The 25,548-nt window shown below is 41.7% G+C and overlaps 1 protein-coding gene across 1 annotated transcript in view; it reads right to left on the reverse strand.

The window, feature by feature from the left end:
• Nucleotides 1–8,412, reverse strand: part of PDSS2 (decaprenyl diphosphate synthase subunit 2) — a 110,002-nt gene extending 101,590 nt beyond the window's left edge. The window contains exon 1 of the mRNA XM_062488715.1: nt 8,186–8,412. Within this exon, the coding sequence (XP_062344699.1) occupies nt 8,186–8,412 (227 nt within the window). The remainder of the gene's footprint in view (nt 1–8,185) is intronic.
• Nucleotides 8,413–25,548: the final 17,136 nt, after the last annotated feature.

Below are 25,548 nucleotides of genomic sequence, written 5' to 3' on the forward strand. Positions count from 1 at the left end.
TTTCCTTCCCTAGCTGGGAAAAAGGAGGGGAGCAAAAACTAGATGCAACAAAGTATAAACTTTCATTTTATTAAGAAACAGAGGATTACCTTTAGAACTTCCTTTGCTTTTCCCCAAAATGAAGAGCTGCCATAGAATAGAACCAACTACTGCTATTTTGAAGAAAGGAATTGGGGGAATGAGAAAGGAAATGAGAACAACCATCACTTGTAATTTATGTGGAAAAGAAATGAGAAAGATGAATGCAAAAGCTAGAGCTTCTGATGTTTCTTTAGGAATAGCTGAGGATTAAAGAAAAGATGATTATGGCTCACCTGAAGAACCACCAGCAGGCTGAAAAGGTCCTAGAGTTTCTCAGTAAAATAAAGTATTGAGGCAAATTTCTAAGCCTTATCTATCATTATAAGTAAAATCTAGGTAGTTCACAGCATGTGTTTGATAAAAGCTCACATATATAATGAGTCTCAACAGTTTTCCTATATGATCAGTTTTTCTTTCCTTAAATGGAATTCTTTCATACAGCAAAGGAGAGAAAAAAAAACAACCAAGCTAAAGTGATTGTCAATGTCAGACAATTGTCAGGGACAATTCAAGGACAGCAAAGCAGCTCCTACAGATTTTAAACTTATTTTATGTAATAGATCTGATTTTTAAATTCACAGTGCTCCTTTATAGTCTGTCAGGTTTGTCTCTAGCAGGAGTTCCTTTAGGGCAAGCACTGCAGACAGTCTGCCTACCCTGAGGGAAAGTAAGACACTCAGATGTGGGGTAAAGATATTAATAATTTAAGACAGTGGTCTGCCACCCCCAGGACAAAGCAATAGTCTAAGTATGGAAACATCTAACTCCCAAGCTCACATTTGTCCTCCCTGAACTTGTATTTTCCTCAACAGATTTACATAGTGCTGCAGAGGATACAGTGCTACCCACGTTTTTTTGGAGGAGCCCTAAAAATGCTCATGGTTAATGATACCTTCTGCCACTGCCAGGACCTCCAAAGCAAGGAGAGAAGTCAACTTGGAGGCTGCATCAACAAAAGAGGCAGCACAGCAGGGAAGAACACTATTTGTAAGCTAAGAAACATAGACCTCAGAAAGAGAAAAAGCCCTGGGTAAAGTACTGTTTCCATTATTCCTGTAAGGTAAGGATGTTAAGTTACCATTGCCAAATGGAAGATTCACTGAGTGAAAACCACTTCCAGTAACCCAAATATTAATTTTGATTACTCTTTGACATTGGTACTTATTTTCATTTTATAGAAAGGCATATTTGGCAACTCTCTTCAGTGTTACAGAAGGAATTATTTTGAAACTATTTCCACTTATTCAGTACTCTTTTCCTGTGCTGAGCAAACATTGGCCTAACAGTCATTCACTAGTACATTAAGCTTGGTATTCAGTATTCACATGCTTTATAAATCAATTGTACTTGAAAGCAGGAAAGAACAGAAGTGAAGTTTAAAAATTACCTTCATTTTAGCTACTGCATGCCCAAAGTGAAGAAAAGTTTTCTCTAGGTGTGGCTTACTACATCCTATCAAGACTGATAGGCACTTGGATCTGGGCATCATATATTCCATTTCTTTGTGACATGCTTGAGAACCCAAGCTTAAGAACTCCCACAGTCTTTCATTTAATTAGAGCGAGTACTGGAAATTCTGCTGAAACCTTCAGACTCCCTATGCAAAATACCAGAAATTATCAATGTCACAACACCATCTGAGTTTTCACGGCAAGTAATTCCATCAGAAAATCCCAAACAGAATCACCACCTACTGAGTATACTTTGTTTACAAAGACCACCTCCAGCTGCTGTTGAAATAATACATTCTTCATAAGCACAGAAACCTGATTCAACACAGATATTTAAATGAGAATCACTGCAAAAAACCCAATTATTCAAGTGCAAGAGAATTTAAATAGCAGCCTAGCTTTTGCACCTTCATACTGCAGATTTCCTATTCAATCCTACTTTGCTTATGGTGGCAAAATATTCAGCAAAACTAAGCGTTGTAACATACAATAAAACATCCTTTATATAAAATTTTCCACACAAATACTATGAATGAATGACAAGACAAGAATTCAACACTGCTACAGCTGAAAACCCATGATCCTGACAATGGCTACCCTGACTTCTTGAGCTAGGATTTACTAATACAATGGGTATGGGTGTGTGTCGATAGGTAGATAGATAGATAAAGATACATACATACATACATACACACACAAAAAAAAACCAAAAAAAAACCAAAAAAAACCCAACAAACCACAAAACAAGAAGAAAGTTAAGATCCCTTAAACATGAACTGTGAACCTGAAGCCCAAGTATACAAATATTGATGCAACTCTCATCTATGGACAGCTCTTCAAAAGAGCAGCAATAACTGACAGATATGAGCATTTAAGTATATGAGTGTAATATTTACTGCTGGTGAAGAAAACTAATAACATGCACTAGTGAAAGTAATGCAGGATGAGAAATCAAACACAATATTTGGAAGAGAGAACATATCTATTCCTCCCATTCTGCCTAATTATGGCATAAAGGAAGAGTGGGACCTACAAAAATGGATTCTCTCTTCCTCTTAACTGTACAAAACAGTATTAAGTGGTGGCTGACTGAGAAGCATACTGAAGGCCATAGGAACAAGGAATAATATGTAATCAGAAGTACAAGTAATCAGAAGGAACTTTCAGCCCATATATTAACCTGCAAAGTTTTAATTTCTTTCATGTCTTTTTACCTTCCAAAGTTAAACTTAATACAATAGCTCTTTGTGAGTTCATTCAGCTAAAATACACAGTAAATTTGTTTTGATGTCTAAGAAAGGTTTACTTGATGGTGAGTATGGTAACAGAACACTCCAGGGAGTACCAGCATTTCTAAGTTATGTAACATGATGAAGGTTTTTCAAGTCTATCACAACTGACTGGGAGATACTCACAAAACCTAACTTAGCTAAGAGGGGCCAGCATTCCTTGAAAGGCAAACGTTTCTTGATGGGGTGAGTCAAACTAAGAATTTAACTCTGGTGCTTCAATCAGCCAGAGCTCTCCTGAAAAAAACTCTGTTTCCATCAGCTATACACAATGTTTTGGGAAACAGTCTTCCTGGCCAATGCCAGACTTCCTATAACAACCAGTATATTCTGCAAATACTATTGAACGTATCAAGAAGGAAAAATATTTCTGCTTTTCTAACATCACTACTAATATTTTCCACAGAAGTGACCTGAATGCCAGCTGCAGTGGTCAGTGCTTCTAGGAAGTCAAACAGATTCCTGCAGTGAACATAGGAAGCAGCACTGCTGCCATATCATAGCTAACTTCAACAGGCATTCTGACCACAATTACAAAAATCACATCTCTCTACTGCAAAAATATTTTTTACAAAGCGTTATAGGAGGCCGAAAATAGAATAATATTTAGTGAAAGCCAACGTGTTTTAACTTCTAATCAGGCAATTACAGGAGAAGGACTTCATGACCCCACGCCCATAATAAATTAAGCAACTCAGTAAAACTTAAAAGATTGTAGTAGAAGATCAACTTTGGCCAGACCTTCTGCTTATCACGTTGAGTGTCCAGCTGCCTGCTGTTTTCAGAGAAAGGTACCTCATTAGCCACTGTCAAGTAAATAGATGCTATCATTTTTCTGGCTCAGAAAATAAAAATTAATTAACATTTCAAACAAGTTGCTAAAAGGCTATTCATAGTCACTCACAACACCTTCAATTATAAAAAAGGACAATTTTAAGGTCACCATTCTGTTAAGACAAAATATAAATTGGCAATAACAATTCCATCAACAACAAACTGGAACAAATGCATCCATCTACCCTGAAACTGGTCACCTGCATGGGAAGGCAGATGCATGCCACACCTGGAATTACAAGATGTGTTACCAAACTAAGCTATCTCAAGCTGATAAAGAAACAGAACTAACAGGAAGCCAATGTTATCAGACATTTTAAACAAAAAGCATATCATCTTGAAAGTGCTCTGCATCACATTCTTGTGCCTTAAAATGTCTAGAGATCCACACCAAGCAGGCTGCCACAGAACAAAACCTCGTCTAGACAGTCTTTTTATTTCTGCAATAATCCAGGAAAACTGTAACCATGTCTACTTAAGCATTTATCACCAACAAACAATTCTGACAGAACTAAAATATAATCATTCCTCCCGCAGGCTAATGAGAGAATGGCTAGAGCTAAATGGTATCCCATAATAATTTTACGTGTATGAAGTGTTCCATTTCATTTAGTGATATTATAAAAGTGATGCATTGGCCATAACGTTTACTGTTTACAATCTGCAGCAAGCTATACCCTTCTCAAGGGAGATTAAGTAATCAAGAAAGTGTTATTCACACTATGTGTTTGAGAAAAATAGATCACTGTGCCAATTACAGACTCTTTCCTATACTAAGAAGGATGTATGCTAGCCTAGAAAGGAGACGGGAAAGAGAAAAGACAGGAGATTTGCCTGCTTCTCAAGTGAAAAGGAAGCCATTCAATCACGCAGTTGAAAAGTTTTGCTTTAGTTCAGCAAAGCCTGAAAAAAAAAAAAACCAAGAAATGCTAGTTTTGAGTAGCTGCTGAAGACGCTTCATTATAGCAAATCCTAAAGCTCTGAAAAACCATACGGTGACTCACAGGACTACAAACTAGAAGTAGTCAGATTGCAATTTTGTTTCCAGAGTATCCATTAGAGGCAAATATTTTCTTTATTATAGCATTTCTTTAAAGTATTCTTTGTTAATATTGCTTACACACCACTTTCCACTGAAAGATCAGAGTGATCGATACAGGCTGCAATGAATGAAGTGCAACATCTCCAGAAAACAGATGCTACGTTATTCATTTCACAGATAAGTAAATGCAAGCATGAGAAATTAAGTGACTTGCTCTAGTCAGAGAGCCAAAAGCACAGCTGTGAATCTAATCCAGATACCCCAGCTTCCAATGATCCATTAACCACATTAGCCTTTCTAAAACGAAATGCAACCTTTTCCTCACATTTTGCCCTCCTTCCAACAAGTCTGACAAAGCCAGCACAGGGGCTGCTCACTTCACGTGTCTGACTTTTAAGAAACCAAAATCTTAGAAATAAAACAAAAATTAATAAAATATATACTCTACTGCACAGATTACAGAACTCCCAAATCGGTCACTGTAGGGCTCAGTTACCCATCTCTGCCCTCCCAAGAGGAGGGCCAGCAATAGCTCTCAAGATTTAAAGCTGCTGGCCAGGCACAAGCTTGGTAGGAGGTACCAGGGTCACAGATCATCCCAGAAGAACACCTGCTGCAGTCCTGATGCACAGCAGGCACTTACACCCAGGAGCTGCCAGTGCTGCATCCAAACAAGAGGAAGAAATGGATGGGATCATCAGGGAAGCATATTCTGGCCCAGCAGCTGTTTCTCCACATGTCCTGCCTCACATGCACTGACACCTTTCAGCTGCCTTCTTCAAGACTCTCAACACAGGCATTGTATTGCAACAGCCTAGTGAGCCAAAGCTTGGCAAAATGTTAAAAACACTCATCAACACTCTGGTTACACTAAAGGCTTTTAGTGTGGTGGCAATTATGTCCTACGCTGTCGCAGCTCAGAACTCATTCCATGCAGACAAGCATTGGTAGAGAACCCTCTGCTTTAAGAAACCCCTAATGATCTCAGGAAGACTTCAAAAGCTGGCAAAGCTTTTAGGCAGGAAGAGGAGGTAGACAAAAAACCACTGATGACAAAATGTCACCTAAAATAAAAGAAAATTGTTTAGACCTGACAGCAAGCAACCAATTTGATTGTCACCACTTATAATCTCAAAAAATAAACGGGTAGAAACTTGAGAAACAGCGCATGCAACTAACCAATTTTATAGCACATATTTTTCACATATTTTGTTTCCACAAATACAAAAATATCCTTAAGTGTTGGAGTACTTCTCAGATATATATAGCATTTACTCACTCAGAATCTCAAAGATTAGAGTTCCAGAACATATCAATCATTTAAGTATTTTTTTAAAAATCACCAAACAAAATGTTTTAGATACCCATGCTTTAAAACATTTTTCTGAACACACAACAGGAAGTCTTTATTACATTTTAAGAATGAGTAATGAGACAGATTTTAAAGTATTTAAAAAAAAAATCCTAGCATTGAAAAATCAGGACCTGTTTCCTAAATTGCTGTGGTAAGCTAGGGCATAGATCTCAGACCCAAAACTAAAATCATGCACATTTACATTGAAACATACAACGCTTACATTTCAGAAATAAATTATCAGGATTCTTGAGAAAGAACATGGTCAAATTTCACCTTACTGCAATATCACACCATAAAACATGGTGAGCAAAGTACAGTTTGTGCATTACTGCAGGTGTACTAAAACCTGTCAGCAGGATATTGACTCTTCTTATAACACAAAGGTCAAGGCCATTGGAAATCAACCTGCAACAAAGCCCTTGGAAATACCAGTGAAACCAAGTAAGAAGACCAAAGTAAGGGCACAGGGTTTCAGTTTTATGTGAGTAAATACTTCTTCTTTCCAGCACAACACATCTGTTTAGTAGTGTACTCTGAAACATATATTAATTTTAAAAATTAATGTATTTAATCCTACTGAGCCTGGGCATAACTACATTCCTATTAGTGTTCCACAAGTCACAGGCTTACAGAATTAAGCCTGAGGCAGCCCACTTAAAATAATAAAAAAACCCCAACAAACCTTTACAACACAGCTCCACCACAAAACTTCCAACCATGCCCCAAAATACTCCATTTAAATTTAATTCACAAACAAACCAGCAACTACCACACCTAGAACAGGTGCTCTAAAGTTCTGCTTTAGCGCTGCAGGTCTCTGTGACACTTCTGTGACTGCAGTGAAAACTTAAGAGCCCAAATACATTGTGCTTTGCCCTCCTATTCCCTCCATTCCATCGTCAACTGACCTTACAAAGACAGAAGAGCATTTTCTTCTCATCTCTCCTCTTTATCATAATATCATAACCTTCAGTTATAAAAAATTCAACAAAGTCTCCTCCACCACTAAGTCAGGTATTTTCCCATTTTGTTAACAATTTCATTTGTTTCTTCCAGAAAAGTCTACTTTAGGCCAATGTCCAAATCTCCCTTCCTGAAAATCATGTGTCTTTAAAAAAGCTGTTTGTCCTCTGTACTCATTGCATTCACTCAAGACAACCAGATTTAGAGACAGAGCTTGAAAAACAAGTCTTGTTTTTGTATCATTACAACACCGTGGATTTGTCAAGGACCACTAAAGAGCTACAATTTCCATTCCTTAAAAGAAAGGCCAAACATCCACTTTAAACAAATGCTCATTTTTGTCTTACACCTGCTAAAAAATACTGTGCATACCAAACTTAAGATTCTATTAATGTTGCTATAGCTGCAGTTATAGCAAACATAGATGGATCAAACAAAAACCACCAAAAAAAACCCAAACCAAACAAAAACCACAAACAAAACACATTCACAACCAAGAGTCTTCGGAAAATTGTACTTTCATTTTGGTAAGCGTCTGGAGTTTTATGGTATAAAAAACCTACTGCCAATCAGTTCTTGTTTTACAGTCAAAGAAAACCCTGCGCAACAATCCCAATTTTTGCTCACTGGCAGGAATGCAAGACTTCCATTAGTTTGCCTTAAGAATGAAAGGGTGGATAAACAGCTTAGCAACCCTAAAATTCTCAACAATACACAAAAACTCGCAGCTCCCAGCTGGATATTCCAAAACACTCGGAACAAAACACACAGTTCCGAGCAGTGTCATTTCGAGCTTTTAAACTGAGAAGCCTCTCTGCTTTTTTTTTTCCTTATTTTCCTTGTAATACAGTTCTTGATTATAAAATAATATATAACTGTTAGCGAGGCAGCCGCACTTGTCAAGGGATTTTTTTTTTCCCCCGCACAGTACGGGGGAAGCGCCGCACGTGGCGTCACAAGGAAGCAACTTCCGAACGACAGCGGATAGGATAACCGCAGGGAAAACCTGTTGCGGCAACTAAACGAGGATCCCGAAGCAGAGACGAAACCTCCCGCCCCCGGGGCGGCCCCACTCACGGCACGAAGCCCAAAAGTTCCCAGGAGCTCTGCCAAGGCTCCTGAGGGCTGCCGGCGGCCCCAGCCCCGCCGTGCCCCCGCCAGCGCTTACCGGGCGGTGTCGAGCAGCGGGTGCTTGGTGCCCACCAGCTTGCGGACCTGCATGGCGATGTTACTGAGCTCGTCGCTCAGCAGGCACCGCAGGCTCATGAAGGACGTCGGGTACCCCACGATCTTCTCGGCCTCCGACACCACCTGGTTCCAGGGCGGGCCGCCCGAGGACAGACAGCGGACCCCGCCGGCGCCACGAACCCCGCGCCGCAGTAGGGCGCCCCACATGTCGCCTCCTCGGGGACGCTCCGCTCTGCCGCTACGAACCCCGGCGGGGCCCCACAAGCCGAGCAGTCGCGGACGAGTCCCGCTGCCGGAGGAGCGCCCCGGCTGTGCCCCGGCCGGCCCTGCCCGTGCCCCACGTCCACCCCGGCGGCGGCTGCCGGAGCGGGCTCATTGTGCCCTGGGGGCGGCCATCTTGGGTGTCGCAAAGCACGGCGCGCCGTAAAGCGAGGGCGGCGAGGCGGCGGTGCCGCCGGGTGTTCGGCGCCCGCGGGCAGCGAGCGGTGCCGCTGGCCTCCGCCCTCAGACCTCCCGGCTGAGGGTAAAGCGGCCCCGCTTCTCTTCCCCGCTCTGTGCTTGTCGCCTCCCAGAGCCGTGGCGGAGGGTCCCGCTGGAGAGGGAACGCTCCCCGCGCCTGGCTGGGGGTACCCCACAGACCGGGATGTGTTCTGCCTGCGGCCGGGGTCGCTACAAGGACCAGCGGGGAAGAGAGGGCAGGGTCCCACCTGAAGTGTTCGGCCTGTAGCGTTTAGCTACACAGTCATGATTTCGGTGTCATTTTTTTCGCTGTTAGGGTGGTCAGGCATTGGAATAGGTTGCTCAGGGAGGTGGTGGAATCGCCAACCGTGGGCGTGTTCAGGAGGCACTTGGATCTGGAGCTGGGTGATGCGGTTTAGTGGCGACAGTGCTGGCCTGACGGCTGATGTTCTGATCTTGATGGCCTTTTCCCGCCCTCATGATCCTGTACTTCTATAATTGCAGTGTACGGGCATTCCTTTTTGCCTCTTCCCGGAGTTGTCTGGCACACGGCATCAGCAGCCCTTATTTACTGCGTGCTTTGCCTTGCACTGTAGCTGTGTTGTATGGTGCTCTACTGTGAGCCAGCTGAGGGGGCTCTGAACAGCCTCCTTGTGAGCTGAGGAGGTACTTAAAACCAGTGAACATCCAAAGGGACAGCTAGTTTTGGAGTGTCCAAATAAAGACTCTACAGTGATGTCTGCTGTATATGGTGTAGTCTTCCCTTATTTCTGAGCACAGTCATCACCGATGCCTCTTTGCAGGTACTTTCCCCCAAAACTTTTTGCGAATTCAGAGAATAGATATTCTACTTCAGAGAATAGACTTAACAGAGGAGAAAAATTGTCTGGCCACCTTCAGAAATTTGGTTTATATTACTTTCTCATACCCACAGATAGTTCAGCAAGAGTATGATCTGTTCTGTCTTTACAATCACTGACATCCATTCCTTCTGTATCTTCAAGGCTTTGTTTCAACAAATCAGTCAAAGTTCTGATGAGAAAACTGTCCAGTTGACTACATTCATGTTGAAAATGAGGTTGTTACATTTCTTATCTTTGAAAGTAAAAGATACAGGTCACATAATTTTGTTTGCATTATTTTAAAAGAGTTATGTTACAGGATACTACTGTAAAAGAAGATGCAAGTAGAAAACAATCTCATCACAAAAAAAAAAAATCCAGGAAACACGATATAGCTCTTGCATTTGCAAAAAAGAAGCTGCTACAAAGGAACACACTTGCCTATTTTTCCAAAGGAGATGTTTGCTGTTTTGACACCAGAGGCAACAACTCTAAAAGGTACTGTCCCAAGGAGGGGCTTTGACTGTGGAGTCAACAACACCTGGACATGCCTGTGTGGCATCCCATAAATGGCCTTTCCTAAGGGAGAGGGGAAAAACTAGAATAGAGAAAATCTGTGAGAACCAGAAGGGTAACTTAAGAGTTAAGTTTCTGGTGTCAAATCTTTGCTTTCTGCGCTGCCTGTCTCTGAGAGAATAAAGCTTTGCTTTGAAGGAGCTGCCACTGAGGCAGTTTAGTTAGCTGGTGTCACAGAACAAACTGTTGCTAAATAGGGAGTTTCAGCTCATAAACACAGTTTAGAAATGACAGAATGCAGTGGCATGTTTCTATGCAGAAAGCCTACGTTAATGAAAATTGCCGGAGGGATGCACTTAAGAGGAGCTACCGAGGCACCTTGTCCTGTAATGATGACAAGTTCCTTGATTCATTTCCTGAGCCATATCCATTCTTGCACTTAATGTGGTTAGTGTTCTGTGAAAAACTTAACATGATTATACAATTAAAGTCTGCTTAAAATAATACATATAAACTGAGAATTAGGTTTGTATGGGCAGTAAACCTGCCATCTCCTAACATGTGAGACTTAAACTTTTTTAAATTGTTGCTTTTTATGTTATTTTAAAAATCTGAATGCCTCTGCCCTCTTTATGTAGAATTCTTCTAAGTCCAAATGGTTTAGAACTAGAGCAGGACCCTTGATATTGACAACACTGCACACTATCCAAGGTCTTCCTCAGGATTCACCATCAGTAGGTTGATTTCTTTGAAACCAGCAGTTGCTAGAGGAACAAAGCAAATATTTTGTCAGTAATTTTCCAGCTTTTTAAAATTATTAGTTTTTTTACCACAGAGACTCTTTGAGAAGATTGTACTGTAATACCTGAGGACCTACTGTCTCTCAGCCCAATGCCTTCATCCCTTCCTCTTTTCTTAGCAACCCAAGAGTCTTACTTCAGGAGTTCATTTTTGACTCCTGGTCCAAGTTTATAGTTTCTTTCTCCCCATCTCCTCACTTCAGTCCTAGACAACATCCCTACACCCTACTGTTCTTTCAATCTTGTCACAGCCTTCTCGTTTCACCCTCAATAACCCTCTTGTCCACATAGCCTGCATCCTAATCACAGGCTCTTCTTATCATACATGTTTATGGGTGGGACCCTCCAAATCCTTGGAAAATCCTTTGCCAGATTTCAGGTTTAGAGCATGGAGAGTTTATCAGTCATGCAACCCAAGATATTTTTTAGCACAAGGAGAATGTATTATTTTGCTAACCTCATTTTTCAAATGGAGTGAACTATTTTAAAAATCAGCTTCAGGCTGGCACACCAATCACAGGAAAAAATCATTACAAATTAGCTAATATTTGACAGTTACAGGCATCAAAAGCCAGGGTTCTATAATAAGCAGTGATGGACCAACTTACCCATAGGCATTGCTGTTTGCATTGCCTGTTTCTGAAACAGAGCTTCTCAGTTTTCCCCTCAAAAAAAACAAAAACAAAAACCCTGAAAACATCGGAAGCAAAAGTATGATGTACTTTGTACTTACCATATCATAAGTTGTGAACAAAACCACTTTTTTTTTTCCTCTTCTTTGCTCATTTCCATGTAGGATTGGAGAGAAAAACCCACACTATTTCAAGAGCTTCAGTGACTGTACAATAGACATGTCTATTTCTTTACAGTCTTAAGCAGAGAAGAAAACTGACACTTTTTTTTTTTTCCTGTATCAAGTAACTTTTTAAAGCCCCCCCAGAAGGAGAAAGAAGACACTGGAGGCGGCCAATATCAAAGTTGAAGAACAAAGATGACAGGTCCAGAGACACTTCTGTTTACATCAGCATGCTCTGGACCAATGAACCAGAGGATACATCAAAGTCACTGCTGCTGCCAACTCCGGGCATCTTTTCTAGCAAATGAAACATGGAAATGTTTTCCTGACTGCCATCTAAAGTAAAACAATTGCAAAGCACTCTTGTTTGACCGGGATCATTTGAACTTTCAATTATCCATTTATCCAAAATAAATTATGTCTATAGGAGAATGAGACTAACAATGTTATATATTGTAGTAACTGTAACCAGTCTACGTGACCAAATCGGCTAGATGTTGCTGAATGTTTTAATATGTTAAATCCCAGGTGCACTCCAAGACTGCTTACAAAAATAAAAGTGAACTGAAATATGTCTGTTCCTTCCAAAGTGCCTGTATACTTGTTGTACCCACACACACCTATCCCCTCCCCCCTTTCCCTCCTCCCAAGAATTGATTTACCCCATGGCATCCTGGGAAAGCAGAGTTATGAACATTTCCATTTTAGAAGTCAGGAGGTTTAATGGAGAGGTTGTATGATTTGTCCAAGGCTTTGCAAAAGCCCTAAGGCAAACTGTGAAAAGAATCCACTTCTCTTGACCTCCTTGTCTGTGTCTTGTCTGCAAGGCTGCCTATCTTCCTAGCAGCTGACAGAACCACTGGTGAGGGCAAAGGCCATATTGATCCTATAGTTAGACACTGAAAAAACACCATCATTTAGCATCAGTTGGTTTCAGTAGGAGTCACATCCTTTGGACAGAATTTGACACTTAGAAGTATTAATTTTTAAGCCTAATTATACCTACTGTGATACCAGTATCAGAACTTGATATGTTGCTGGTTAATAAATTAGAACAAATGCAAAGGATTTTTCAAAATAAATAAATATAGCTGTGATACATAGGGATCCTTTGACAGAGAAGGTGTGTGTAACTCTTCATTCTGCACACCAGGCTCAGGGATACAGTAGCTCATCAGGGATGCAGTAGCTCATCGGTACACGGCACAGATGGGAAGCCAAAGATCCCGCTGGGTCTCAGCAGCGCTGCACAGGCAGTGGGACAAACCCCTCCTGTGCCACATGTCCTCAGAACGCAGCTGCTTCCTCACTGGCTCATCAGTCAGCATTGCAAAAGAAAGCAAAATCAATTGAAATCCCTCCATTTCAGCAAGCTGAGCATGAACAGGAGAAGACGAGTGTGCAGCTGATAACACGCTCCCTTCGTATAGTCACTGCTTGTTCGCCTCCCCACCCAATTTCCATTGTAAGAGCCTCTCAGGGCATCTCCTCTGGTGGGCAGTGCTCCACTCAGGGGAATTTGGACAGAGACTCAGAACAGCAACGTTTTGGAGCAGAGTAATCTACAATAGAAGGAGGAGAAAGATAAGCACATTGTTAGTTTCTGCTCATACGCAATCAAAGCAGACAAAACATCCATCATCCTGTACAATATTAGTCTTTAAATATTCAGCTTTATCAGTTCCCCCATTCCTAATCCATCATTAACCACCCCGTGAAGTCTCAGCTGATTAGCCCCACCTCTGCAGCTCAGCAAACCATTAACTATTTATTATTTGTATTTAATTGAACATCAGCAGCTGTAGAAAAGTCCAACCAGACTCATTTCAAAACCAGAACAAAGGAGATGGTCCCCTGCCTGAGGAATTCATGGTTTGGACAAGAGTGAAATGCAGCAAAGAGGAAATGACAGCCGTGCTGAGCAAAGACTTACCCATGTACCCTCTATCAAATTCCCCACCCCACTAATTTCTAGATTTTCTATGTATTTTTTTTCAATGAGTTCCATCTCAGTATCCCTCAAACTCAGAGAAGATTATGTGATTTGGGAGGGTCCTGAAGGGAAAAAAAATAAAAAGGATTTAAAAAAAATTCTACCTAAATAATGAAATGGTTATCACGTACTGATAAAAAACAGGAATTATAGTCATAGTATGGCCAGGAAATTGGCAAACACACACAACATGCGCGTTTTATGTGGACTTAAATAAATAAATAAATGGAAATTGATTTCTCAGTGAAAATGCTTACTTCTTGAGGATTAAATATATGTAATTTATGAAGTGTTATCTATATTTTGCTGCTTGCTATTAACATGCATAATCAAAACATAGATACAATTCTAATTTTTTTTTCTGCTGGTAGTCCTGGATTTGGACACCTTTTTCTTTCTCTTTGTATTACTTAGACTGAAAGCTAAGGCTGGCTGCACATTTCCTCTGAAGTAAACTTTGTAGAAGTCACCGGTGCCTTTGTTTCCTCCACCTGGGTTTCTGTACCTTTCTATTTATGAGTTCCCTTTGAAATATGCCTGAAGGATCCAGTTCCCGTGAAAGCCACTGCCCACTCCCTGAGCAGAGCTGCACAGCACTAGCACTAGGCACCAGAGACTTAGCACTGACTTGCTGTTTACTGATCAACTTTAAAGCCCAGAGCACTAGAGGAAACAGTTTTCTAAGGGACTTCTCTACCTCTGTGCCCACTCACTGCCTTGCTACCAGGTAGAAAGCAATGCCAGTCTGGGAACCAAGCTCAATATATGAAAGTGAACATGGATAATACGTGAAATGTTTTTTTTTTCCATTTGAGTTGGAAAACTCAAGTTAAAACCACTGGAATCCATCCTTGTAATTCTGTCTGAACAAAATAATGTATTTTAACTAGCACTGACTAAATGGCTTTGAGGAAATTACAAAGATATCCATCTATTATATACTGTGCTATCTATACACTTTACCCCAGTCAAGATAAATGCTTCTGTTTAAAATAGGCATTTTCCACTACTATTCCCTCTGCTTTTGAATTTCTCCTGATGTCAATCTGTTGGAGACAAAGAGAGATGACTCTCAGGGTACAAGGGGTGATGCATTTATATTTACCTAGTACTCAACTCACTTGCATCTGTTCTCCTTTTAATCCCTGTAATTAAAATACCTGCCTCTTCAGTACATGCTCTAAAATAGTTCCTGTTTGGATATCACAGCAATCATAGTTACTGCTGCAGAAGGACAAGAGGAAGAACAATTGACTTAGGCCAGCACAATTAAGTAACCTGTAGGAGAGAAAGCATAAGCTACTAATGCAAAAGAGTATATAAGAGCATTGAATCAGATGAAAGGAACATTTAAAGTAGTACAGCCTGTCTCCCATAAGAGAAAGAATGAGATGATTAAGGCAGTAGAATGAGAAATGATGCAAATATGGAGAAATAAGTTCTGTGGTATGTCCAGCCAGCTCCCACCTGACTGCTCTTTGGAGTCTTCTTGAGCCAGATGCTCTGTCAAGTCTATCATGTTTAATACATGAAAATGGAGCGATTTCTCTGATCTTCCAAGTCTGGCTTTTCCAAGCTCCCCTTTGAAGCTGTTTGGACCTTTTTACCTCTGAACATCCTGTGGACATTGTGTCCCCATCCTGTGGACACTGGGGTTTTTTTAATGTGTTATGTAGAAGAACCCCACTTCATTTAATTTATTTTAAGCTTCCTAACTGCATTCAGAACCAATGAGACATGCCCAAACTAGTCTAAAATAATCCTGAACAACACCTCCATCCATTTCTGTTTTACTAATTCCTCTCATCTTCCTTCTTTCCTCTCTAATTCCTTCTTTCTTTTATCCTAATTTCTGGGGGGTGTTACAAGCTGTAAAGGCATCTACAATTTAGATTGTAAAAGCAGTTTACAAATGCATGCCTATCACATACCAAAATTCAAATGACTGAAAGCAGAGTAGTCCTTTGGAGACAGTCTTCTGCAATTATGTCACTTACTTGTAAGTTTAGTCTTAAACTTTGGCACCTCAGTGGCTTTCTGAGCTCTTGAGTGACAGTGACCTGATTTTCAGAGGTGCTTAGCACCCACCAGCTCTCCAGGGGAGCTGCAGGCACTCCACAAGCACAAGAGAACACTTTTATGCAAAGCATTTGCCTGACTCTGGGCACTCAAGTATTAAATTGTTACTCTGGATTCAGCTTCACAGTGTAGTGACACAGGAAATCGTCAGCCCTGGAGTGAAATTAAGAGCCTTAGGACTGGCAGTACACCCTGATTTATAGTGGTTTAAGGTAGGTAGTACTCTTTAATTAAATATAACAAAATGTAAATCTTCCCTTTTTTTTTTCAGCATCAGTGGCAAATGCTACAGAGGAGAATCATCCTACAGGTTTCACGTACTATAAATGTACAGATTTACTTTATCAGGAGTCCTGCTGGAACATCTGATTTTCAGCTTTGTATCTGTTTCCACAGTAAAACAACAAAACTTCAACTTACATTTTCACCTGCACAATCATCTAGTAGATACACTTTCCATCTACCCTATAAATTTTTCTCTTTCCCTGTTCCTCTCTTGGAACTTGTTCAGACCTACTCTCTAGCCAAAAGTGGGTGGGTTTTTTCCCTTCAGTGTACTCCTCTTTGCATTTCTTTCTGCTTTCTCACCACCTTTCTATGTGTCAGCCTTGTTCCACTTCTTCTCCCCAGTGGCATTCAGAACTCCTGCTACTTTCGTACACTCTCACCATTTTAAGCTGCTTTCCCACATGCTGCCTTTCATGGAACACCTTCCATCCACTGATTTCCAAAGCACAGATGCTTGTTCGCTTTCCGTGATGGCAACAACAGCTCTAAAAGAAACATATCATTTCCCCTCCTGCAATTCATGCACAAATGCCTGGCATGTGCTGCCTGGAGAAAGCCTTTCAACTTTGAATTTCCTTGCTTTTGTGGAATCTGTGAAAAAGTCTGATAAATTAAAGCTTTGGCAGTTATTTCAAATAACTTTATTTGCAGCCAGCTGAGGCAAAATCTGTCAATGGTGCCATCCCTATGTTCTTTCAAAGGTTGTTGGTGTTTCATGAGGGAGCTCAAAGTCAAGCTGGTTCAAAGGGAGGCTCACATTTCATTTTCCTCCAAGAAGGTTAGCTTACATGTTCTAATGGTGACAGGACTGACTTACAAGACATAAGAGCTGAGTTCTAGTTGAGGCCATGAGTCTCTTCCAGTACATGTGTTTTGTCACTTTATCTCCCTCCTGATGATTTCTCATAATGTGAAATGGCTGTAATACTAACTCGTAGTTAGAATATTAGTTAACAACAGACAAGAAGACTCTAAATAATCATGTGTATGGCAAGATTTTGGAGCTGGCCTTGGACCTGGTTTTAGCATTGGCAGTTTGGGCAAAGCCAGTGAACCTCAGCCTACAGCTCCTTTCACCAGGGCTCAAGAGACACCAACTGTAACACACAGTGTGCAGCAGGCAACTTCTCTCATTTTCCTGTGGGCTGAGAAGAAAAAATAATACAGAGCCTTGGCTTTGCAAGCCACTGCTGCCTGAGCTTGCAGGAATGGTGGTGCACCTGGGGACCTCTGGTGATACTCAGAATGAACACAAGCATGACAGGGTTTGCCATGTGTGTGAGCGGGATTTCAGTGCATGCTAAGGAAAATAAGCATGGTGTTCCTGACCCTCTACTCCCAGAAACTGTCCAAAGCTGAAATCTCACGGCAAGCCTTTGCTGAGCCATCTAGGTGGTACGGAAGTTGCATGTGACTCTCCCATCTACACCCTCTGGTGACCTGAAAATGAATGGTGAGAACATGTCAGTTCTGCTTCAACCAGTAGCACTGTGGAGAGAAATCGATAACCTCACTTGACTTCAAGAATCTTGGATGGAGAAGGATAGAAACGCTGATCATGTTTTAAGGCAAAAGATCCTGCCTGTGTAGAGAAGGATTTTCAGGACTGTCTTTGAGCAAAATCTACTCATGGTAAGAGACATGGACTATTATCATTAATGTTACATGCATGATTTAATTAGGAAAAGCCATACAGTTCATGAAAACAAAATATTTCCAGCTAATAGTATTACTAATTGCCTAAAAGATCATAAATCAAAACAAATTTAATAAGATGCAGAAGAAAAGGCTGACAAGAATCTCACGAATTTCAGCAAAGAAATGTGAAATCCTGCACACAGATCAGAACAATATTTGTAGTAACAAAGCTGGAGAAGCAGCTAAAAAGCAGCTTTTCAGAGAAGGTCCTGGGGACCCTGGTATTCAACAGTCTGAACATGAGCCAGCAGTGCAGCCTTGCAGCAAAGGTGGCTGGGGTGCATTAGGAAGAGCACTGCTGGTTGATGGATATGATCCTTCCTCTCTACTCAGCTCTAGTGAGTCACACGTGGTCTGCTGGGTCAAGATCTGAGCTCCACCACGTACGAGTGACATGGACACACTGGAACAAGGACAGTGGGACACCATGGAGATGATAAAGGGATTGAAGCATCTGATGTTTGAGAGGGATTTGGGATTGTTTAGCAAGGAGAAGAGAAGGCCTAGGGAAGATATGGTCAATGTGTATGAATACCTGAAGGGGGGAGGCAAGTAGAAAAGACAGAATCAGGCTTTGTTTCAGGGATAAGACAAGAGGCACATGGACACAAACTGAAGTACACCAAACTCCATGTAAACATAAGAAAAAGCTTTTTTTTTTTTTACTATGAATGTGGTCAAACACTGGAAGAGGCAGCCCAGAGATATTATGGAGCCTTTATACTTATTCGACATGACTGGACACAGAACCAACCTGTTCTGCTTTGAGCAGGGAGGTTGGACTGTATAATCTCCAGAGGTCCCTTCCAATCCCAGCTAAATCCCAGATTTGCTAAATATGTGCCCCCTTGTAGTCCTGAATATATCTCTGTTATGTATGCCCAAGATACGTTTGGATATTTTGTCACACTTTTCACCACATCAATGTGAAGGCATTGCCATTATATATTAGGATGTGTAAAATTATGTAAATACAACTGAGAAGATCAAGAGATTGAATCACATGTCATGTAGGATTCTGGGGAGATGCTGGCAGGAAAACAAGCATTGCAGTAGAAGGGTAATTGTCAAATAATGACATGTCAAAGCTCAACTTCTACCAACTCTAAATCATTTAGTACATAGCAGTGTAGATACCTTGACATGTTTCTTTGGGTCCAGGAAAGGAATGAATAACCCACTGTATCTTGTATATACAATGCAGGGGACAATTTGGACAAAATTATGTAATGTTTTTGAAAACATGACAAGAAAATTAAGGATCAAGAAACTCCAGAATGACTTTATGAATGAAAAGAACCTGCAATTGCTTTCCATCCCTTGACAGATGTTACTTAAACTGACATACTATATCATGCAACAGAGCTTACAGGGGAAATACAGGATTATGAGAAAATGTATAAACCACTATCATTATTGCAAAAAATTCTTTTATTCTACACAGAAAGACAAAAAGAGGAGGGATAATTTTAGGAAGAACTTGATGTAGAGTATTGTACCAGTATTTTCAGTAATCAGCAAAATAAATCTATTTTTAAAAAGAGTGACGTTAAAAAGAAGGGAGAACTTTCTGCTGTATCCCAGTCCCACACAATCTCTCCCCCTCTTCTCCTGCCATTGTAGCATCTGGGAGACTTGCCCATTAATCAAAGTAAAACCAAGAAGACTCCCTCCTTCCTTCTTCTGGATGGAGAAGTAAAATAATCAGATGGGGAGGAAACTGTTATTGTCAAGAAATGGCAGGTGAAGAAATGAAAGAATTCTCAGTTCACCTCAGGGGGAGGTTTTACAGCTTAGGACTGTGGCAGAGAGCACAAGTCTTCACCCCTCACCGGTTTTGCTTCCGACTTTGACAGTTCCCTGCTTTTGATATGTGTAAGAAGCAGGGGCACAGCATGCAGAGTTAGGAGGGTGCCTCCGTACCTCAGACCTCTCCAAAGCAGCCTTTGGAGATCAGTATTTTAGGTGTCAGCCCCAATGAAAGAAGAAACCCTCAAGAAAGTAAGGCTTAGTATATGCCCTTACCAACCTGTGTGACAGAGCAAGTAGACACCATTTTTGACCAATTGAAACTTCAAGGTTCACAGAACCTCTTTTTAAAAGATTGATTTTATTCTGCGCTACGGACCTTAGTTGTAATGAAGCTGCAAACTGATGGTTTGTAACAGCCAAGTCCAAGTCTGGTATAATGTGTCTAAGTTTCTTGCTCATCCATAGGTCCTTTATTTTTCTCTACCTGATTTTTGGCATTATATTCAATATGAAAAGCATCACAGAAGAGTCACTGAATAACCAGAGTGGATAGATAGAGTGTAGCAGTATACAGATGATAAAGATTTTTCCCCGAAGTCAATACTGGTGTCCGGGATGTATTTTTACTAATTTGTTTTTTAATGCATTGCTACCTTTTAAAAGGGTTTTATATTGATGGATTTTTAATAGTGTGGGTGTTCTCTCATGCTAAAGACTTCTTGCTTACTTTTGTTGTAAGGAACATGTGAAAATAAACAAGAAACATAAAGACATTTTAACAGGAGCCTTGCAAGTATTTAACAAAGAATCACAGAAACAAGTTAACTTTTCTTTCTGTTTATCAAATTACACGAGGATGCAGGTCAAAAGAGCAATTGTTATTAATAATTTAATAAGTTAAATAAAGTTTCTCCCTTTTGCCCCAAGTTTCAAAAAAGCATTAACAGTGTTAAGGCACTGTCTTGCCATTGATTCATACAGATTTGACACTGATACCCAAAAGCAGCTCAAAAAAAAAAATCATCAATATTAAAATATCTCCAAACATTTCCAGACCTTTGTATTTAGAAAGCAGCCGCTACTCCCATTTCAAGTGCCATACTGAGTCTGCTTTGGAAAGGCTACCTCTTGACATTTTACAGAACAGCCTCTAATCATCTAAGGAAACTCTGGACTGAGATTAGTATCCACAGCAGAAAGGAATCTACAGACACTACTGTGTGCGAGTAATGCTGTGGGCGCTCGTCCAAGCTCAGGAACGAGTGGAATGTACCCCTTCTCCAAGGTACGGGTGAAAAAAACATCCCTGACGTGGAAGTGGGGTTTGGGTGGAACTGAAGCAAGAGAGAAGCTCGTATATATGTTTTCCATGTGTATGAAAATGGTTGTCTACTTATTAAAAAAATATTGAGAGCCAATATTTTGATTATTCACTGCATTTATTTACTTCTGATGGCATAAATAATCTATCATCTTAGTGTGCCAAACAAAGAGTCAGAGGAACATTTCCACTTCAAGTCAAGCGGGAAAAAAAAAAATCAACGTAATGGAACTTTTCTGTGAACTCACATAATGAATTTCTTTGTTTAATTAAACACTTCAGCAAACCAAATACCTGAATTTAAATTGCTGTTTATTATGGCTTCCCCTCGGATACAGGTGAAAGACTGCATAGACATATGTTTTCCACGGTGACTGGCATTACCAAGAAACCTGATGGAGAGCTGACAACACCTTGGCAGGCAGGGAATAATAAAGTAAATTATCAGCAATATTAAGAAAACCTAGTTACGAGCCTCACCTTTACTTTGGACTGCGACGTCTGGGGCTGTTACTTGGGGGAAAAAAAAAAAATAGACAACAACCTCCCTTTTTACCTTCAGCTTTCCCCCTGCGCGTGGGGGTGGACGTGTGGGTTTATACGTGCATAACCGCACGCAGACGGGCGCTTCAACACGTTTCGGTGTCCGAGGCTCCGTGATGCGTCTCCCACCGCGCCGGGAAGCAGCGGGACAGGAGGGGGAGCTCTCGCCGCGGCCGCCGGTCGAGGATGCTGCTCCTCGGGCCGGGGGCGGCGGGACCGCGGTGCCTCCGCTCGCCCGCGCCCGCCTCCCGCCCGGCAGCACCGCCGGTGGCTCCGGGGATGAACCCCGCTTGTCCCGATCCGGCCTCTGAAAAGCGGCACGTTGTTTGCAGAGTGCCCCCAGAGCGCCGTTCGCTTGTCGCTGTCGCCTTCCGAAACCTTTCGCTTTGAAGCCGTCGCGCTGCTTACATATTTAGCAGCTGGAAAAAAAAAAATAATCAGGCCTGCTTGTTTATCTCGTCCTCCCCAGCAGGAAAAAAAAAAAAAACTAGAAGAAATACCTCATTAATAATATTAAAGAGACTTACGCATTAATAAAGGCCAAACTGAAGAACTTGGAGCAAAGTATTTCTGTGTTACCTAAAAAATCTATCCACTTGATATGCGGATAGATCCCCTTTAAAAACATTTAAACACTAATAAATAGTGTTTATGAGCAATATGAACAATAGAACATAATTGTAACCTGGGATGATTTATTTTAGGCAACCCATTTGCACGTGTAGTTTTATGAACGATACTTATTTTTCATAAGTCCAAGTTACTGTGCTTGCAAAAACCCAAGTGCAAATTCAGAGCTGGAAACAAATCTGTGATAGAACAAAAAAAAAATGGAGCTTGGTAAATATGGAGCCTTTAGTGTAGAGCACGTTCTTGGGCAATGGAAGGAAAAGCTCAGGTTTTTGCCACAACTTAGAGACCACCGAAAGGCAGGATTCCATAGTTTCTTGCAAATTTTGTAAGTGACCAAAAAACCAACCAGCTTCAAACCCTTGAACCGTCATGACAGCGAGAGATTTTCTCTACTGCACTGTAGTTAGGACACACATTCTAACAGGCTGATTTTAAATCACCTTGGAAATTTCACAAGGAATTTGGTCTCATTAAACTCAGGAGTAAAATCTTCACTGATTCCCAGAGGATCAGGGTTTCATCTTTGGCTGTGTAAGGCTTACTGATACCACATACCCCGGTATCTCTGTCTCATAGAATAAATCTGAGCAGTTCTATTGAGCCAATCAGTCACCTTTATTCACCTGTTTAAGATATTTGCAGAATCCATATTTAGAACTACAGAACCAGGATTCATCACCGAAAATACAGGTTTTTATACAAAAAAAAGTGGTGCTGCCACAGTTCAGTAAATGTGTTTAATGTTAGGGTGTCTGTAATGTAAATAGCAGATTTATTTTCTCATAACTTTTTTGGAGATGTTCAGATCAATGCCATTGTATGGCTGACAAATCTGTGGCTTCCATAGATTCTGATACTCTACCTCCCTTTATGAATTCACGAGTTACCACTAAAACCTGAAAGCATTCATTTTCGTTAGTCATTCCCTCCCCCTTAGTAACAAGTGGAATAATTAGAAGGTTTCCAAAACTTATTTCGGTACCTCTGATGTGTGTCGAGCACTCTAAATGCATGAACTTCTGTGTTGACAGTTGATGGTCCTCCATATGCTGTCACTAGAAGAACAACCTCCCAAGAATATGCAGTGTAATAATATGCAATATATGAAGGTAGTAACAGCTCTAGAAAAGTAGGAATCATGACAGTTGAAGAAATAACATGCTGTCAGATGGAGATATTATTATTAGGATACTGAGAGGTAGAACTTCTGTGTCTGTCCCAGTCCTACATTAAATACTGAGAAAAACAGGGTATGTTCTAAGATGTGAGTTTCATCTAGTCCCCCAGTACCTTTCATCACAAGGTACTGGGGGACTAGAGGTTCTTTTTAAAGAGCTTACCAGAAGTAGCTGAGAAAATAAGCCTACTGTCAGGAGAAATAAGTTCACATCTCCATTCAAAAGCATTCGGAAAAATACTGTGAAAAAAACCCAGCTGAATGCCGTTATTTTGGTGATCAAGGAGTGAAAATCAGCATTCAGAACTGGTAGCCAGAGGGGTGGGAAGAGCTTCAATTTGCAGCCAAACCTTCAGATGCTAGTCAGGAAAACCAGAATGACAGACTTGATCCTGAAGAAAATTCATTTTGGTCTATTCGCCGTAACCTGCTGCAGTCAATTCACATCACCTAGGCTTGCAAATACTTTCTCCTAAGTATCTTGCAACATTAAAGGAAGTTCTGTTTATGCTGGGAGTTTGAGATTAATCTTTTTGTCAGATTGTCAACTCAAACCTCTTAAATTTATGCAGTGCTTAATGAAACAGTGCCAGTGCTTTATTACAATACACACAGTAAGTGTTGAGAAGTAGTCCTCTGATGTTTCACTGAACAAGAACCATTTGAGGCAATACTCTGTTTAGCATAAGTTCTAATGTTGTCCTTAAAACTCTTCTATCCACTCTACAGAGAAACTAGTGATATGTCTAATACAAGAACTAGTTTTGTCTTTTTCATTAGAATGACTCAGTGTATCAGCAAGGTGGTGGCTGTTCAAAGCAGAATAGCCAAATGATTGTCTGAGATTGGCTGGCTTCTTCCAGCCAAAGATTTCAAAGAGACATGCGAGGTTGTGTTTAAAAGCAGCTTCTCCTTGTGCTGTCTATCCTATTTTTATTGTGTGAAAGAATACACTGAGATTCTGAGAATATCTCCTGTACTTAATGAGAGCTCAACTGTACCAATTTGTTTGTAATAGAATATGATAAGCAAAACAAAGATGTGAGGTGGCTGGTGGTGGGGCACAGGAGGAGGGAAACCTCCCTACTAAACCCCATCCTTTGAAGGTTACCTGTAGTCACAAGTTGGTTTCCACAAGTTTGAGAAATCACTGTATTTTACAATACTACAAGCAACTACTTGGTTTCTTCTCATGCTTGGTGCTTGGTGGGTTTGAGCCCAGACCTTGTGTTCCTGGGAGGTGCGGAACAGACAGAGCCCACGGCACCAGCCCTGATGCAGCTGAACTCCTGCAACTCTTGGCCGTCAGCAGAGCCTTCTCGAGGGTCTCTGCGAGGTCCTGCTGCTCTGCGAAAAACAATCAGGGCCGGGGTTTTTCCAACATCTGCCTGATTCTTTCAGGCAGCGAGGGGAGTGGCAGCACCTTCGCCTCGCAGCGGCCGTGACCTTACTACCGCGGATGTGCTCTAGGATTTTACAGGCTCAGTGTGGTAGCTATCTCATCTTTTGATGCTCGATGCTCTAACAGCTGAGACTGTGCAAAATCCCTGTTTCTTCTTATTCTCAAAGTCACGGGGAAAATGTGCCCCGTGTCTCTAATCGCTCTGACGGGCAGGTAGGCAAGGCTCATTTTAGTAACGGAATGAACAAAGTTGTGCTCAACTTTTCATGCTGAAAAGTGCCAGTGATTTAAAGCTTCGGAAACAGAGAATGTAAATTAGACATTGTTGCACGCAAACGGAACTTGTCTTTGACAGGCTAAACAGATTTTTATGGGGAGCCTGCTCATGCCCACACGGAAAACAGTGTATCTTTCGACTGTGGGTTTGGGTGTTTTTATAAAAAAATGAATCGTTTTAAGGTGTACCGCAGTGGTAACGAGAAACCCCGTACGATTACAATTTTGTCTATCGGAACAATGGACACCCCCGTGCCGTAATGTGTTGTATCGGGTAATCGGGGACTGCCAGGGAAAGCGGGAAAGCAGAGCCTAGGAATAATCAATGTATTATCGCCCACACTGTGTGCTGTAATCCGGCACCTCCTCGCTGAAGCGCGTCCCACCAAACCATTCATCCGCACCTCCCCGCCGCAGATAAAGGGAAAACCAGGAGTGATCAGGGAGAGAGCCTCGGCTGAAAGCGGCGGGGACGGGACGGGACGGGACGGGGCCGGACGGGACGGGGCCGGACGGGACGGGAGCGGTTCGGGACTGGTCGGGTCGGCTGCGCAGAGGGGCACAGGCCGGGCGGACTCCGCGGGTGTTCGTGGGGGGCACGGGGCCCCCGTCCCCATCCCCATCCCCATCCCGGGCTGGGGGCGGGGGCGTGTGCGCACCGCCCCCTCCTCTCCGCTGCGCTGCGCTCCGCTCCGCCCGGTGCTCGGCGCCTCCCCCCTCCCCGGCTCCCATGGCGGGCAGCGGCGGCCGATTCGGTGCCGGCAAGCC

Source organism: Cinclus cinclus, chromosome 3, assembly GCF_963662255.1.
Source record: "Cinclus cinclus chromosome 3, bCinCin1.1, whole genome shotgun sequence".
Classification (NCBI taxonomy): Eukaryota; Metazoa; Chordata; class Aves; order Passeriformes; family Cinclidae; genus Cinclus; species Cinclus cinclus.